Source organism: Physeter macrocephalus, chromosome 7 (genome assembly GCF_002837175.3).
Source record: "Physeter macrocephalus isolate SW-GA chromosome 7, ASM283717v5, whole genome shotgun sequence".
NCBI classification, from domain to species: domain Eukaryota; kingdom Metazoa; phylum Chordata; class Mammalia; order Artiodactyla; family Physeteridae; genus Physeter; species Physeter macrocephalus.
The window spans coordinates 102,211,369-102,229,610 of NC_041220.1; the positions used below are offsets into that span (position 1 = coordinate 102,211,369).

At 43.9% G+C, this 18,242-nt stretch overlaps 1 protein-coding gene across 11 annotated transcripts in view; it reads right to left on the minus strand.

The window, feature by feature from the left end:
* The window catches only part of CPEB2 (cytoplasmic polyadenylation element binding protein 2), a 62,674-nt gene extending 53,838 nt beyond the window's left edge, over positions 1–8,836 (minus strand). For 2 of the 11 annotated variants that reach the window (XM_055086131.1, XM_024119293.3), the window contains exons 1-3: positions 7,237–7,578; positions 3,975–4,265; positions 3,124–3,213 (exon numbers count right to left, since the gene is read on the minus strand). In XM_055086131.1, the coding sequence (XP_054942106.1) occupies positions 3,124–3,213; positions 3,975–4,265; positions 7,237–7,539 (684 nt within the window). In that variant the 5' untranslated portion in view covers positions 7,540–7,578. Of the gene's footprint in view, positions 1–2,287; positions 2,418–3,123; positions 3,214–3,974; positions 4,266–6,402; positions 7,206–7,236 lie in introns of those variants that run through there. The other 9 variants (XM_024119292.3, XM_024119290.3, XM_024119287.3 and 6 more) reach the window with 8 other exon arrangements.
* Between the last annotated feature and the right edge of the window lie 9,406 nt (positions 8,837–18,242).

Below are 18,242 nucleotides of genomic sequence, written 5' to 3' on the forward strand. Positions count from 1 at the left end.
TATCATGTTATCATAATAGTGTGGATATTAAAGATTAGCAGAAAATATCTTCAATTAATTCAAGATAGTTTAGGTGACATGATCAGGAACTGCAAGCAGAACTTCTATAAGACCAAAAGTCTAAAGCTAAATATATAGATAATCCCCCAGCTAGAGAGCAGGCCAACACTCATAGGCTTCACAGGCTACATTACAATTTTGAAGGCATCATGTTGCTTTGTTTACAGAAAACTGATATGCCATATGTAAACTTCTAAGTAATAACCTCAACTACTAGTATATTTACTCTTGATTTAAAATATTCAAGTATTAATGAATAAATATGCTATAGCCTTATTATCTACCTGAAAAATTCAATTTTAAGGTAATTTAGAATTTATACTTTTGAGTATGACTTCTTGCAAGGGTAACTAGCTAATAGCATTTTAAAGAAAAGTAATTCTTAGCTAGCCTTAAAGAAATTAATAAGACTATCTAACATTCATTTTAAAGGCAGAAATGTGTATAACAATTTACATTTGTTTTTAAAAAGTTTTAAATTTAAAGCTTTTCCATAAAAAAAATAGGCCATTTTAAATAAGGAAATGTCAATCTGAAAAATTTTACATACAACTAAAATAAAAGCTACAAAACTACAAAATCTTTCCCATTTACTAAATTCAATTACATGTCCAGCTCTTGGTATATTTAATTAAGGCCAGGTACAAGAATTAAGACTTTAGTTCTAGAATTTAGTACATTTTAGGCTTAAATCAATTTGAGACCAAAAGAAATAAAAAAGTTAAATGTTTTTAAACAATGTATTTGTTTACTAAAATTTATTGGTATTAAAATGTTATATATGACGAAAAAATATCAGGACTGAAAATAATCTACCCAGATATTTAAGCATCTAAGTATTTTCTATAATTTTAACTTTGTCAAATAGTGAGGAACTACCCAACTATTTAAGATACCAAATGCAGTTTTTAGCTTTTGCTGTATTTCTAAGAACCTCAATTTCAAACACCTCAACCTTTTATGGAAAGATAGAAACACAGAACAAACTTTGTATAATAAGTACCCTTAGGGTACTCAAAGGAGACAACAACATTGCTTTTAAGACCAGGTGGGAGGTCATACAGGATACCTCCACTGCTTGGGACCAATGCCCGCTGCTTCCTCCCCAATAAACCAAGACCCTTGTATTCTAAAAATAAAGGAGGGGGGAGCAGGGAGCAAAAGAAATGGCCACAATAGATGATAGAAATCATAAGAGCTGGCTAAAAAGGCCTTACATGATCTAGTTCAAGGTCTTCCTTTTATAGATAAGGAAACTATGACCCCAAGAGATGAAAGCCCATAGACTGTGTCATCCAATGTCACAAAGATTGTGAGAAGAAGAATAAGAAGATTCAGGTTTCAGACCTCCTCTCCTTCTAGTTCAGTTCACTTTCCACTATTTTTTTCTGCACCATTCTCTTCAACTTCATCATCACATCTCTGGATCAAGAGTCCACAGGGAATGCCAATATCTTAGCAGTTTACCAAAAAAAAATTAACCTTTAGTATCAAAATCCTTTTTCCTAAAATGAATTTACCTAAAATCCTAGATTATAAAATAGGTAAGAGCAGAGAGGCTTTGAAGTCTAAGTGGGAGGGCTGACCCTCATCCTGTGGCAGCCCCAGGGGCACCTCTGCAGAGCCCAGTTTGAAAATTTCCCTTTCATTTTCACCTTTATCTACTCTAGCATTATTCTACCAACTGAAGCCATCTTAATAACCTAATTTCTCAACATCTGCCCCCCACCCCCATGGATCCTCATGGCAGCTAATCTTCTTCTTCCTCCATAGATATATATCCCTCGCACATATCCTCTTGCTTCTTCCTGCACAACCTTTTCAAATAATTATGTCCTTTCCTGCCTAAAAACATGTCTTTTGCCACCTTCAAAATTATTATCATAATTTTCCTCTTCTAACATACCATCTCCTGGGCATTTAAGTATTTAATTTGAACACCATAAAAGTGCTACCATAAAAATATCACTAATATGGCCTAACTAACCAGAGTAGAGAAGAGAATAGAAATATATGGATAACATTACAACATTAACAAGACAATAAATTACAAATTACATGAGACAATTACTTATTTCTAAGTGGAGACCCTGGCAGGACTACTTTGGTAAGTAGGTAGGACTTGTTTAAAACTAGTGCTAATGGTTGATTACTGAAGTTACTGCCAACCTGCCAGGTTAGAATGCTATTTACAAATGTAATATTAATCTATTTATACAGTCCTTACTTGTAAAATGATTTCATGTTGATAAAGTAACTAAGGATAACAGAGCTCCATTCAGTGGACTCCCACAATGTCAAGTCTATGCTCATTCAAACTTGGGCTCTGTAGGAAAGAATCCTCTTATGTGAGGACTGAGTGTTCTATTTGTCCTGTAATAATTCTCATCAGCTGGTACCCAGTATGCATTCAAATTTCATCTGCAGAAGAGAGATAGCATTTTGTAACCACAAAGGACTTGAAGGTAATTTGATTAAGACTGACTCTCAGCTTTTCGACTCAGAGCTCTTCCATAGGAAACTGATTATTTGGAAGAAGACAGTAGATAATAGCAGTAACAAAATTTAGAATAGAGAAATACTATAAAGTTTTTTATAAAGGTAAAAACCTGAACTAAGGGCTTTCTTAGAAATACATCTCAAGACAAATACAGCAGATTTCATGAAAAAACTTTGCCAAAAAATTTTATAATTTATGAAATGTAAGATTAGACGTTAAGTAAACATATGATTTTTTACCTAATTGCAAATGATTCTGAAAAGAGATAAAATGTGTTCAGTTTGACTGATGTTTAAAGTCAGGTGCTCTTGGGTATAGGATTCCTTTCTCCAAAAACAAATTTGTTATGTTTAGGACATACCAAATGATTATGAATTACTTTTAAATTTTAAAATGAAGCATTTTATATTAAATAGTTTAAGTGACCCTTTAAAAATAAATTGCTTTAATGCTCTGACATATGCTTAAATAGGTATAATTGAAAATAAATAATAAATCCTACTCATAATACAAATACTAAACTCCTAGCCAAAATCCTGAAAAATATACACTGTGCAGCCTACCTGGTCTATTCTGGATGTTCCGGCTGCAGTGCACCAACTATCTTGGAGTGAATCTGAGCCCCAAGCTGGCAACTGCAAACTAGATCTCACCTTCAATAGCATAGAAGTTTTCATCAGAAATAAGCAGTTCTCTTCCCCATACCCACCCACAAAAAAAAAAAAAAAAAAAAAAAGAAGAATGAAAACAAACAGTCAAAGTTTTTTCTATCTTGTATCCTTGTTCCATCATCTAACAGTTTTAAGGGAAAAGTATCTCATTTTAAATAGTCATAAGGGGACTTTATTAACCTATAATATCAGCAAAATATTAAAAGCCCTGAAAAAAATGTCTAATCATTAGAAGTATTAGGCCACATTTAGAAAAAAAATAGTCACTGAACCAGTGAACAAATTTTAATTCTATGTAAAAAGCCCTAATGTTATTTTTTCATGACTATAGCTGTACTAACTACATTTGAATATACATACAGCTGACCACAGTTATATTTATGCACAATTACGAAACATTTTAGTTCAGCTATATTGGAGGAGAAACTCATTTTGGTGGCCTGTTAAAGATGAATGAATTAAGGCATTCTTAAGGAGCTGCCAAGTAAAAGCTTCAATATGAATTTAAGAAATACAGCAGGGTTTTCTACACCTTATGAAGCTTATTTTCTATTATGTGTTTAGAGATCTTTTTAGTCTCAATTTTTTTGTATAGGTATTTTATCCTTTGATAATCAAATTATATGCTTAAAAATTAGAGCTTTCTCTTTTTTAATCCGTTAATTTTACCATACTATTACTACTGCCACCACCCAATTTCCTATTTTGAAAGATTAACATTAGAAATAAGGCCATTTACATACCATTCTTACCTGTAAGGGTAAGAGCGTATTACTATTGTTGTCTGTTCTGAACACATTATCTTCAATCCAAGATTTTGGAGTCAGTGATGGAGTAGAGCGAGTAAATTTCGGCGGTGCTATGACATTACCAGAAAACGGTTTCTTCAATGGAGATATCTGATTCATAGTTCCTGGAATTCCCATGTTTCCAGTTCTACGATGATCTCTGCCATGCATTGCTCCCCACGACATACTTCCAGTGCCCCAGCCACTGCTCTGATGGTTGCTCCAAGGAGATTGTTTCAGAAGAGGCTGGGGAAAATACATCTATTTAAATTATAGGCATTTAAAGAGTTTATAATTCAAATTCAAACTTAGGCCTGAGCTAAGAATTTATATGATCTTAAAAAAATGAAACATATAAAGGCAACAGAATATATCATAACTAGTTTATAAAAAGTGATAGGCTTGACATCTTGCTTATGAAAACATATTCATTTAATGCTAGCTGAGTTTTCATACTCTAGTCTACTGTAAATTATAATGAATCAAGCAGATATTTCATGACACTCATTAAAATAGAACCATGCAGTTACTTTTTTCCCCCTTTAGAGAGAACTGTATAAATGACAGATATGAAGAAAAAAATAAATACTTTAAAATTGAAATTAACTTTGAAGATCCTTAAAGATATAACCTACACTATGATCTTAAAGCAACCACGTTACGCTAAGCACAGAACTAAAAATATGATCGTTCTCAATTAAAACATACCAATCATATGAGTGAAATATCTAGACTTTAGGTTTCTAAAACAAACTGTACCACTGCAAAAGTGGATAATAACATTTGGTGTTATTCTACTGCACAGATTAAAAATGCCTTTTGAGATAGGGAAAATATAGCAAATATGTCTTTTTTTTGCACTGCTTATTCAACTTTTAAGATATTTTATTCCAGTTTTAATGTAGTTTCTTTTAAATTTTTGTAGTCTTTATTTCACTTAATTATCCGTGAACTGTTAAATAATTATCTGATATTACCCATAGGTGGATACACTAAGATAAACAACTATATACTTTGATCATTCTAGTAAAGATCTTAGTAATACAAGTCTCCATTAACTTCATTCATTTTCAAAAGTAAAGTAACATTCCAAGCTCGAACTAATAGCAAGAAAAGTTACGTCATCAAAGAATGAAAAATTCACCAAGAGGCTACAACTGTAGATTTTGAAAAGTATTAATTGCTAGCAATTTTATAGTCAATAAGCTTATAATTTAATAATTTTGTGCCAACATTTAGCCAAAGGGAGTATGGGTCATGCACTTAACTATAAGTCATTAAGTTACTTTAAGTCAAGCACTCTTAATATTAAACCTGCTTTTTTTTTCCTGTAAACCTGGTCTATAGTGCCTATTACTAATTAAAAATGTTTTTTAATGCTAATATAATCATGAATATATACTACCCTTTCCCCCTCTATGTGGTTCAAAAGGATAGCTAAGGGACCACGGACATATTCCATTCTTCAGGACCTTACTTTCGTCACTGATGCCGTGTTCAAAGTTCTCTTCCAGTGACCTAAAATTCCATATAACAGCTGTGACCTCTTACACTCCATTGCAAGACCCATCTTTTGACAAAAAGCAGATTATAGTTAAATATGGATCTTGGTATATGGTCTTCTAATGATACATCAAGGCCTTAAGAATACAAAAATACCTACAGATAATTTTCTGTGTCAAGTTTCCAGTTAAAAAACGAAGACCCTGACACCCAAAAGACAGTTGCTCAAGATTATGTAAATCATGGAAAAGGGGAATACTATTTCAAAATTACCTATTTTCAACGCTTATAGGCCACATTCTCCTTCCTCAGGAAGAAACCAGTGATTCAACAAAAACTTTTGTTATTCCGGTTAATTTAAATAAACTGTTAACTGTTACTTTGGTTAAATTAGAAAGTATTCACCTTTTTAGAAAGGTAGCCCTTAAAAACTTTAACTGGGCAATGGAAAAAGTTATATGAGTACGTAAGTAGTGGTTAAGGTCCAATCTTGCTTCCCTCTCAACCTTTAATCATGAAATTGGCCTTAGACAGAATAATCACTATAATAAATGCTGACTAGATCAAAAAAGAACAACAAAATACTCCTTCAATGTCAATTAACCAACCCAGCGGCCACTCAAACGTTGTTCTGAGAGGATAACAAAACAGACCTTGAATCAGAAAGGACCCGGATGAATAAAAAAACCTGCCTGCTGTGATTTCACAATTAAACTACCCACTTAAAATACACACACCCCATCATTCAAGAGGAGGTTAAGGTCACCAAAAAAAAAAAAGTCAAAGTCTTCTCTTCAAGATAACACACAAATAGCAGACTCGTTTAGTTTTAAAACCTACAAAATAGTACCCAAACATTAAAAAGCACAGAAAGTAAAACCTTCTTGGAGCATCTCAGTCTTAACCATCTGACAGCTCGGGAGACCGACCCACGTCGGGAGGCAGGTGGGCAGGAGGAGCGCGGCCGGTACGCTCCTCGCCGACCCTGGTCCCGGTAGGTTGTGCGGGCGGCCACTGCCTCGCCGCTACAGCTCTCGCCGGCCAATTAAGAATGAAACAAACTCAAAAGAAAAAAAGCTTTTCCGCCCGTTCCCTCATTGGACGACGGCGAAGGGTCACGGGCTGCCCACACGCACCGTCTCCGGTAATCATTCTCCTCCTTCCCGGGTTTGCTTCCCACGGCCGCTCCCCCCACTCCCCGAGGCCGCCGCCCGAGCCCGCTGGTCCCGCGTCCCCGACCCCAGGTCCTCCGACCCCCGAACCCCGGCCGTCTCGCCGTGTCTCCCGGGCTCGAGGAAGCCGGACAGCTGCTCACCAGGCCAGGGGGCGCCGGCCGGGCCCCGGTGTCGCCCCGTAGGAGGGACGAGAGGGACGTCGCGCCCGGCAGCCCCCCGCCCCGGCCCCGGCGCCATTCCACCCCTGCCCTACACCCACCGCCACGCCGGGGCTTTCGAGGGGGCGCCCGGCTGGGGCCACTTCCAGCCGGACCCGACTCTGGAGCCCCACAGTTCACGGTGGTCACAGCCCTCCCGCCCCGCCGGGGTCTGGTGTCCCGAGTCCCGTCGCCCTTTCCCGCCCTCCGGGTCCTACTCAGTCGGGCGAGGTACCCTCGCCGCTACCCCTCGGGGCCGCGCCGGGCCGAGCCCGGTCTCCGGCCACTCCCTCCCGCGCTCTCCCCGGCCCCGCGGCGCAGCCTGGCCGTCGCCTGCCGTACCTGGTGGTGGTTGTAGGAGTTCCTCTGCTGCAGGAAGGCGGCAGCGGCCGCCTGGTGCTGCTGCTGGAGCTGCGGGCTGACGGGTGACCTCCGGCTCTGAGGCTGCTGCGGCGCCGCGGGCGGCGGGGGCTGCTGCTGCTGAGGTAAATTCATGGCGGGCGGCGGTGGCGGGGGCACGGCGGCCGCCGAGAAGGGGCCCCCGAAGCCGCCGCCGCCCCCGCCGCCGCCGCCCGCCGGCACGCTGAGCCCAGCGCAGCCGTGCGGGGACACGGGCGAGAAGCTCGGGAAGAAGGCCGGGTTCATGGACGACGGCAGCCCGGGGTAGAAGCCGTTCTCCGAATCGGGGCTGGGCGGCGGCATGGCGCTGACGGTCTGCACCGACCAGGGGGTGCCGAAGCCCGGCAGCGGCGGCGGCGGCGACGCGGAGCCGCCTCCCCCTCCGCCGCCGGGGGGCCCCCCGCCCCCGCTGCTGCCGCCGCCGCCGCCGCCGCCCGGGTGCGGAAGGTCCGGGCTCTGCAGGCTGCTGAAGGCGCCCGCGCCGAGAGCCCCGCCAGGCAGGAGGTTACTGGGGCTGTTGAGCAGAGGATGGTTGGGGGACTCCATGGAGCCCGGCGCGGGGTTCACCGGCGGCGTCGAGGGGGCCAAGCCCGCATTGGGGGGCTCGGCGGCGCTGCCCTCGCCCACGGCCGGGGTCTTGCGAGGGCTGCCCGCGCCTCCGTGGCGGCGCCGCGGGGCTGCAGGCGGCGAAGGCTGGAGCTGCGGGAGCGGGGGCAGGTCGGCCGGGCGCTGCTGCGGGGCGAAGTCCTGCGGCGGGAGGTGCTGCGGGTGCGGGAGGCTGAACTGCTGCTGTTGTTGCTGTTGTTGCGGCTGGCGCTGGGCGAGCTGTGCCGGCTGGAGGAGCTGGCCGGGCGGCGGCGGCGAGCCGAACCGGCCGGGGCAGTGGAGCGGCGGCGGCGGTTTCGAGTCCGGAGGGTGGGGAAGGCGGGGAGGGCTGAACTCTTTCCTCTTCTGGCTGCTCAGCTGCTGCTGCTGCTGCCGCTTACTGAAGTCCTGCGGGGAGGAGGTGCGGCAGCAGCAGCAGGAGGAGGCGGAGGAGGAGGGGTGGTGCAGACTCGGTTTGAAGTCCTGGGAGGGGAGGAGGTGGGTCACACCCGCGTTCGTGCCGCCGCCGGGGTGGTGGTTGGGGAGTTTTTCTGTGGCCTCCGCCCCCGAGAGTGGCCGCGCCGGCTGCTGTGTCAGCCTCAGCAGCAGTTCATCCTGCATGGTCTGCTGATGCACCGGGAACGGGGAGGAAGAGGAAGCGGTGGCGGTCGAGCTGTCCGCGCCGCCGCAGCCGAAGGGGATAGGCAAGGGGGAGGCGGCCTCCGAGAAGCCGGTGACAGGCAACGGCGGCGGCGAGAGCGGGCCGAAAGGCGTGGCGGAGGCCGACGGGGAGGCGGCCGCCGCGGCTCCAGCGGCGTAGGGACGGTCCGCCCCGCCGCTGAACAGGGGCCCGGGACTGCTGCTTCGGAGCCGAGCTGTTTGCAGCACCCCAAACCCGAAGTCCCTCATTTATCAGGCCGGCGGCAGCGGGAGGAGACGCACCCCGTCCGCTGCCCCGCCTAAGAAGCCGCCGGATCTGGGGCGGTGCGGCCTTGGTGGAAGGAGGGGGAGTCAGTGAGAGAGGGACACCGTGACTGAGCCAGGGACACCTACTTGGGCCCCGCCACCCCTCGCGGCAATGACCGCCACCTCCCGAGACCTGCTCGGGCGCAGCCGCCGCCGCCGCCGCCCTGGCCGCTTAAGAACCCCGGAACGTGCGTCAGCGCCACCTCACAATCGCACCGCCCCCCGCGGTGCGTCCCGGCACGCGCGGGCTCGAGGCCGCGGCGCCCCCGCTGTCCCGCCCCCGTCCCGCCCCTTATTAATATGCAGGCTCGGCCGGGGGCGCGCGAGCGCTCTCGGGAGGGCGGGAGAGCTCGGGCACGAGCCGCGCGTCTGCTCGGGCTTCCCCTGCGCCCGGGGAAAGGAGAGGCCGGTTGAGGCGGCGGGCGGCCGAAGAGGCCTGTGCGCCCGGAGCGCGCGCACGAGAGCGAGCACGCGCGGGGGGCGCGGACGGTTACTGGGCAACCGCCCCTCCCGGCGCTGGGTCCTCGCGGAACCTGCAGCAGGTCGCACGCGCTACTTTATCCCCGTACAGTCGCCCTCGGGGCCCTGCCTCCTTGTCACCTCCGCTTCGTTCTCGGTCACAGGAGCCTTGGTCTCGGGGACAGGGGCTGCCCTAGGTGGCGCTGGCCCGCGGGGGAAACTGAGGCCGGTTAGTGGCTTTCAGTGTCGGCGGCCGCTCGCGTCCCGCAGCGCGAGGGAGCGGGGACCCTGCCCTTGCCGCTCTCCGGGCTCGGCGCGGGAGGCCTCTGGCCGACTCGCCTGTGCGGGGCTCCGGCAGCCTTGCCGACTGCGGAGCGCGTCGCCCACACCTCTGGCCCCACCATGGCCCCGACTCGCAGCCCTCCTAGTCGCCCTAGAAAGCGCCTCCTTTTCGCTCCGGTTTCTGTTTTTAGCCTCTCATGCCGAGTACTGTTATCCACCTTCCTGCAACCGCGTGAGTGTTTTCGGTAGGGCAAACACGAAGGCCCGGCCATATACCATACATTTTCACTTAAGTAATGAGGAACAAAGTCCCTGGAACCCACCGCGGCTCCGTGCGGTTATTTACACACAGACATGCATATAATGGGTTCCGAGGCGAGCTCCCTTGGTAACCCTGGGCCCGCTCCAAATCCTCCTGTTTCAGAAAGCGTTTCGTGTGCTGCCGTCGGGACTGCAGTGTGTGGGACTCCTCCCCACCACATTCATTCTGGCATCACCGCCCCTTTCCCCTAGGGAGACTCTAATTTAAACATTTCCGAAGCTTTATGAATTTCCAAGGGAGAAAGATTTCTCACATCAGGGGGGGAAAGGAGGTTCTGACTCAGCAACAGACTTGTTGAGGCTTGCAAAATGGAAGGGGAGAGAGAGCTTTCCATGGTAGAGCTCTTGTTGGAAGCAACAGGAGAGGAACAAAAGCTGTGTATTTCCTAAAGAAACATTTTACATAGAGAAAAAATATGTATATGAGGGTCTAGGTAAAGGAATAGCAGAGGGGTCCATACTAGTAAGATATGGATTTCATGTTCCTGTTTTGCAATTTTAACTTTTTCTTGGCGTTTAGAGAAGTGAAACTATTGAAAGAATCCTGGAATACAGACGAATAATCTCAAAAGCAGTTGAAAATGGGTTCAGATTCTATTTGATTTGGATTTACAACTGAACTAAGATTAAATAGTGTTATAAATTAGCACGCTCTTACTGATGTAGGCAAGAGTGTACACTTTTATGAGTCCTCATTCTCTATTAGTTAAATTTCATCCCTTTTTTTTTTTTTTTTGGTACGCGGGCCTCTCTCTCTTGTGGCCTCTCCCGTTGCGGAGCACAGGCTCCGGACGCGCAGGTTCAGCGTCCATGGCTCACGGGCCCAGCCGCTCTGCGGCATGTGGGATCTTCCCGGACCGGGGCACGAACCCGTGTCCCCTGCATAGGCAGGCGGACTCTCAACCACTGCGCCACCAGGGAAGCCCCATCCCCTTTTTACTTTGCTTTTGTTACTTCAGTGTTTCAAATGTCTATAAATCAGAATAAATACAGAAGAATATTGCAAGGGGAAAATACATTTCATGTATAATGTTTATGTTTAATATCCTGTCTAATAAAGTAAGTTTGACATTGCCTTTAAATAAGGAAAAGATACTTTTTAAAAACAAGTCATAAATGGTTTAGAAATCAGTGGGTACATAGAAAATTGGTTTGAGTTAATAATCTCAAAACCATTTTTAACAAGCAAAATATAAAACTGGAGAATTCCTTTTTTATTGTAAATTACAATGTCTAGAAGATAACCTGAGCTCTTTAGAATTAAAAATATAAATGGCCATTTTCACAGCACCTATCGACATATTACTATTATTCATTAACCTATTTTGCACGGAAAATATTCAGCAACTGAGGCATATAAAGTATTGAAATGAAGAATTTTATTTCTAAGTAAAGTTATATTTGATTGGACTCAACTGCAGATCCAATGACAAATCTTGAAAATGTAGGCACGAAAGTTAGCTCAATCATCCATTAAAATTGCAGTTAGTGCAATGTAAGACGAGAGAGCTTATGTTTAAAAGCTAAATGGTGCCATTCTGGGCTGAAGTTTGGATAAAAACAAGATTTCTTAGTGTGCTGAGACTGGTTTTGTTTTAGAGCATTTAGAGCTTTCCAAAAAGGAAAAAGCCATCAAGTTTGGTATTATGTAATAAGGTCAAATTTCATATTAAGTACACTAAATTCTGAAGTTCCACTGCCAGATCCTCTACTCACTGCTTTAACATCTGAGAGAGTGTTGTGAGGGTCCTGCTTTTTACAGCAAAGAAAGTTATATTCTGAAATCTAGAACTTTTAAGCTGGTGAGTGTCCCATCATTGAAAATATTCCAACATAAATGTTTCCCATAGTGGAGGTAGAGGTGGGTGGGAGGAGAGGGGTTGTGGCCCTCTAGCAGGTCTAAAGCCAAGTTCTTATGAATCTATATTCTAATCATATTTATATGAAAATTTGTTAATTGTATGACCAGTAACTCATTCCCTGAGTTTAATTTGACTGTCCCTTGTTCATTTCCTCCCACTGCCCTGGGCCAGTGTGTTTAAAAATATTTTGCTGCAACCCAGGACACACACATACACCTGAAATAAAGCTTTTTTTAAGCAATTCTTACTTGATACATGCAACAAGCTCTTTTAAAATTTTACTTTTTGAAAGAATTGTTTTTTAAAAGAATTGATCACTGAATTGATCTCAAATCATTAAGTTGATTTTAAGACTCACATTTAGGTCATGAGCTGAAATTGAAGAGCACTGTCATAGAAGACTATTTCACACTTTCTCTATCTTAAAGCCTCCTCACACCTTCTTCTGTCCTCACTCTCAGCTGCTGAGCTGGCTTTTTATTTCACTGAGAAACTAGAAGCAGTTACAAATCTTCCCCAGGTCCTCACGGCTCCCTTTTCTAGCCACTGCCTCTGTCCCTGTACACCTCACCTTCCTTCCTGGTACATGGAAGGCCTGTCCATACCCCACTTTCCCGTCTAAGGCCAGCCCCTCCACCGTACACCAGCTCCTCCTCCCACTTGCTCAGGACACAGCTTCATAGACATCCCAAATTTAACAGGCCCAAAATTGAACTCCCCACCTTGTTAATTCCCATCTGGGTAAGCACCACTCCATTGTTGTAGTTGCTTAAGCCAAAAACCTTGGAGTCATTCCTGACTTCTATTTTTGTTACAGGATATCCAAGCCATCATTACATGCTGCTTGTCATACCTTTAAGTTATATCCAGAATCCAACTACCCCTTACCACTCCCACCTCAAGCAACCTGGCCCAGGCCACCATTTTTCTCCCCTGGATTGTTGCTCTCAACTCCTAACTATTTTCCCAGCTTCTGATCTTGTCTACAATCTATTCTCCATGAAGCAGCTGGAATGCTCCTTTCAGACAGATCACATCATCTCTTCTGACGAAATACTTAAACTTTTCAGAATAAAAGTCAAAACATTTTCAATAACCGAAAGGTTCTTCATGTTTGCCTCCTGCCCCTACTAATCCCTCTGACAACTTCTACCCCACAATAGAATGCTTATTTCTTTAATGTACAAGGTCAAGTCGGCCCCAGGGACTTTGCTCTTGCAATTCCCATTGTCTGGAATACTTGTCCTCCTCAATACCAACAGGGCTCACTCTATCAGTTTTCTCATCTCTCTCTTTTTCTCACTTCTTTTAGGTCTCTGCTCAAGCTCATTCTTCTCAGTGATATCTTCCCTGGCCGCCATTGTAAAACAGCAGCACCCTCCCTCCATTCCAGCCTCCTTCTCCCCCTGTAGGTGGTTTGATTTTTCTCCATCTGGCCCACTATGTACTTAAATTGTTTATCTGTCCTCCCTATTAGTTTGCAAGCTGCATAAGGGAAGATACATTGTTTTGTTCACAGTTGCATCCTCAGCACCTAGAACAATCCTGGCACACAGTAGGCACCCAAGAGTTGTCAAATGCATGCACTAAATGAAGGCATCGTGGAATTAACAAATAGCAGTTTTAAGAACTAATAGCTATAAATATACTGTAGTAATATGAGAGTCCATTTATCAGTTGCTTGTTTGTTGGCAAGAGCTATCCAAACACCACCCCGATGCTCTTAGGAGTTATAAGCAAGGCAAGATAGTTACAGGCATTGACAGGATACGTGAGTGAGGACAGACAGGGCAGCTCAGGATTTTAACACAAGGGAATAGATAAACCTGGACTCCAAGAGGCAAGACTTCTGTCTTAGGAACATGGAGAAGGACGTAGCCTCCAGCACAGGGGTTCATTACAGGAACTTGAGCAAAGACAGGGAATCAAGACTCCAGCTCATAGAAACAGTGAACCAGTTTAGGCAGCATGGCAATGAGGCCAATTTGATGCTGAGCCTCCAAGATGCTGGTTTCTTATTGCTGCCCACCCTGTGAATGTGTCTGACCCCACAGGATGGGAAAGGATTAGTCATTAGGTGGGAGCTCATTAGTCTTGGCTTTGGATTGGAGGTAAAAATAGAACTTAAGGTCTAGATTGACCCTGTCCAATTTCAGGGTACTTTATTGACACAGTATCCTAGTGTAACACCATCTTCAATTACTTCTGGTCCTTCCTCCACTTTTCTAAACCTTCCTTCATTCTCTCCTCTACCCTCCTCTCTCTTTACATATCCCTTTTATGTTGGAGTTCCTTAGCTTACATTCTTGGTCTTCTTCTCTACTTCTACATACTCTTTCTAAGGGACTTTATCCACTATCATGTGTTCAAATATCATCTGTCTCAGACCCATGAATTCAACGTGTCCATACCTGAACTTAACCGTCTTCTCCCAAACCCGCTCCTCCTCTTTGCTCCCTATCTGGCCAATGGCATCATCATGCAACCAGTGTCTCAAGCTGGAAACTTGTTATCCTCTTCTTCCCTCTCTCACCCTCCAAAAACAATTGCTTACTATACTCTGTCAATTCTGCTGCAGAAATGTTTCTCAAAGGTAGACCCCTTAGCCCTTTCCCCTACCCAAGTCTTAGCTCTGAATTTTTTCTCTGTCTTGCTCTAGTGCACAGCCTCTTAGCTGGCTTCCCTACTAGTTCCTCTTCTGAATCTATTCCCGTTAATAGTCCCCAAAAAGCAACTATGATCCTGTTACACTGTCCTGTCAATAATCACTCTCTAGCTTCCACAGTATCAAGTCCAAACTTGCCAGTAGACAGGACCCTTCAGAACTTATTTGCAACTTGCCACTTTGCCTTTTTCACCTGTCAGTCTCCATACTACCAGATTCTCTGAATCAGCCATGTCATTTCATAATTCTGGGCCTTTGCACATGATGTTTCTAGTTCCTGGAATGCCTCTTTCCATCAGCTAATGCTTCCTTTCCTTTCAAGACCCAGTCCAAATGCCATAGCCTTTCCTGACTCCCCCTGGACAGTGAGTTGAGGCCTGTTCTACACTCTTAACATTGTCGTAATAATTTTTTTTACTGTTATAACGTGTTACATGGACATAACAAGGAAACGATTATGTTTCCTTGGCTATCTGCCCTTTTAGACTGTGAGTTGCTGTAGGTCATGGTTTTCTTTATGTATCTCTGCATCTTTCTTGTCTGCCACAGTACCTGGAACATGGTTCCCAATAAATTTTTATTGATTATTAATTGCCCAATTAATACTGTAGGAAGGATGAAAGGAACGAGAGAAAGAAGAAAGGAAGGCAAAGAAGAGGGAGGGAGGGAGGGAAGGAGGAAAGTGTTTCCAAAGCACACTTAAAAGGAGATGTACCATTTTCTAGAAAACTGTAGCATTATTGAGTTATGGTTGCTGGAGGAACAAAAAATGAAACAAACAGACCATAACAAATAACAAAAAAATCTCACACCCCTTCCCAGCATTTTCTTTGATAATACTAAACTTGAAAGCTCCATTCTTGTTATTACAATCTTCATTCTGCTTACTCTACCATTCCATTTTGACTAAGGAAAGTATCTAGAGTCTTCCCCTGATGATAAAGTGTAGCCCCCAAACACAATAAAAGGTTTTCCAGATGGTGTTACCCTTTTTGAAGCCTGGGAGATTTGTCATTCAACTCCAGTGTTCCCATATAGGGAAGAAGCCTTCAATCTCTCCAGTAATTCCTGCCATGCTGCTATTGGGCACTTATGTAGACTGACTGAATTGTTCCATTCTCACCTTTTATCTTTAGGCCTAGTCAACTTGATTAGATTACAAATCTTTGGAGACAGTGGCCTTATATATTTATTTTCCTAGTTCTTCTGATTCTTTTATGTATCCATTAACTATCGAGTGCCTACTATGTGCAAGACACTGCCAGGCACTGGGGATACAACTATGAACAAAACAGAAGACACATATATTATTCTGTGCATAGTCAGAGATACTGTAAATAAATGTTTGCTGTTGATACTAGTTATGATAATTCCCAGCCCTAATTATCTTGACAGATTCATGAACAGTGAGATTCGAGTCTGAAACTAACCTACTAAATTGGAGTCCTACGTGCTGCAACATCGCCTTGCTAGTCTGGTCGTGGGTGGAGCCCTGGGATGCATGTGGGATATAGAGGTAAGGCAAATTCACCAAGAAGGCAGAAGAAACCACACACTGAAACACATTGTAATGCTGGCTTGCAATGATATTTTCATTTGTTTTCTCCCATACTTGTCACAATATATTTTGTGAGTAGATAAAGCAAAAGTAAATAATATTTCTGTTTTACAGTTGGAAAACCAAAACCCAGGAACAAAATAATTTGCCACAGGTAGTTTCCATAGCCTGGGCTTAATGCCTCCATCTCCCCGTTTCTCAGTCTCCTGCTTCGTTACTTGGACATAAGGCTGTCACCCGAAATATGCAACATATTTGAGCAAAACAGCCCTAAAAACATTGGTGGCTAGTCTACCAAAGGATAAAGGATGGAAAGGATAACCCTTGAAGCATTCTCAGTAACACCTAACTAAATGAATAACAATTGGCAGTAGTGACTCAGAGTGAAAGCATCTAATTTTCAAAATTCATATCCCATGAAAATTCAGAAATAGTCCTCAAATGTGCTTACTCATTTTTCTCCTATTAGAAGAATGAGGTCTGACAGTATATATTTGATATACTGCATTTAATTCTTTTCTTTCACATTCTGGAAAGCTAACTCTCTTTATTGATAAATTATTCTATGCAAAGTGAAGATGCATGTTGACTAAATACTAAATATTTAGCTTTTATATAGATGAAGGGTATTACATCTATCAAATTTGATCTTAGAAAGAAGATTAAAATTTGCAAATGTTTATTTTGGAGACTATGAATGTTCAATAAAAAAGAAAAACAGGAGGTTTACTTGGTAGGAGGCATTGATACCAGCCTTTGTGCAAGGGCTGATTAAGTGCAATGACGGTGGATGGAAAGCATTCTGAAGAAAGGGGGTTTTTTGATTTTAGACCAGATTTGTACATCAACCTGATTGCTATCAATTTACTTTTTTTTTTTTTTTTTTTTTTTTGTGGTATGCGGGCCTCCCTCTGCTGCGGCCTTTCCCGTTGCGGAGGACAGGCTCCGGACGCGCAGGCTCAGCGGCCATGGCTCACGGGCCCAGCCGCTCCGCGGCATGTGGGATCCTCCCAGACCGGGGCGCGAACCCAGTTCCCCTGCATCGGCAGGCGGACGCGCAACCGCTGTGCCACCAGGGAAGCCCTATCAATTTACTTTTACTCACTGTCTACTTTTTGTCTACATAGGAGTCTAGGACTTTATGTCGCCTTGCATCCAAGTTTCATTTATAAAGTGTACGTCATTGTATTGTTTGCAGACCATATTCCATAAAAATACAAAAAAAAATAGATGTCAATTTTCAATAGAAAAATTATAGGTAAACTTTTATGAAAAAACTTTAGAAGATTTTCATAAAGGCGTAAATCATTCATATGAAAATGCTTATGTTTTAGGCTGATCCATATTTAACTCACATTAAGGGACATGGAGGAGGGATATGTTGGACACAGTGGGGCCTATGGAGTCAGAGACCTGACATTTAGTCCCAAGTCTTTCTGTTACTGTATAACTTCAGCAGTTAAGCTTTGGGAACCTCAGTTTTCTCATCTTTGAAGTGAAGGAAGCAGTGACTGTCATCTGTGAAGTGGGAGTTGTTGTGAAGATGATTAGCAATATTTTATATTTTTTTATTTTTATTTTATTTTGAAAAAGTTGTACTAAGTGAAATCCCCACCAGCAATATCAGACTTTGTAGGATTCCCCATATGCACACCCACACTGGAAATTCTCAGTAGTTTATTGGGTTTTTTTAACATCTTTATTGGACTATAATTGCTTTACAATGGTGTGTGAGTTTCTGCTTTATAGCAAAGTGAATCAGTTATACATATACATATGTTCCCATATCTCTTCCCTCTTGCGTCTCCCTCGCTCCCACCCTCCCCATCCCACCCCTCTAGGTGGTCACAAACCACCGAGCTGATCTCCCTGTGCTATGAGGCTGCTTGCCACTAGCTATCTATTTTACATTTGGTAGTGTATATATGTCCATGCCACTCTCTCACTTTGTCACAGCTAACCCTTTCCCCTCCCCATATCCTCAAGTCCATTCTCTAGTAAGTCTCTGTCTTTATTCCCATCTTACCCCTAGGTTCTTCATGACCTTTTTTTTTTTCTTAGATTCCATATATACGTGTTAGCATACGGTATTTGTTTTTCTCTTTCTGACTTACTTCACTCTGTATGACAGACTCAAGGTCCATCCACCTCACCACAAATAACTCAATTTCGTTCTTTTTTATGGCTGAGTAATATTCCATTGTATATATGTGCCACATCTTCTTTATCCATTCATCTGTTGATGGGCACT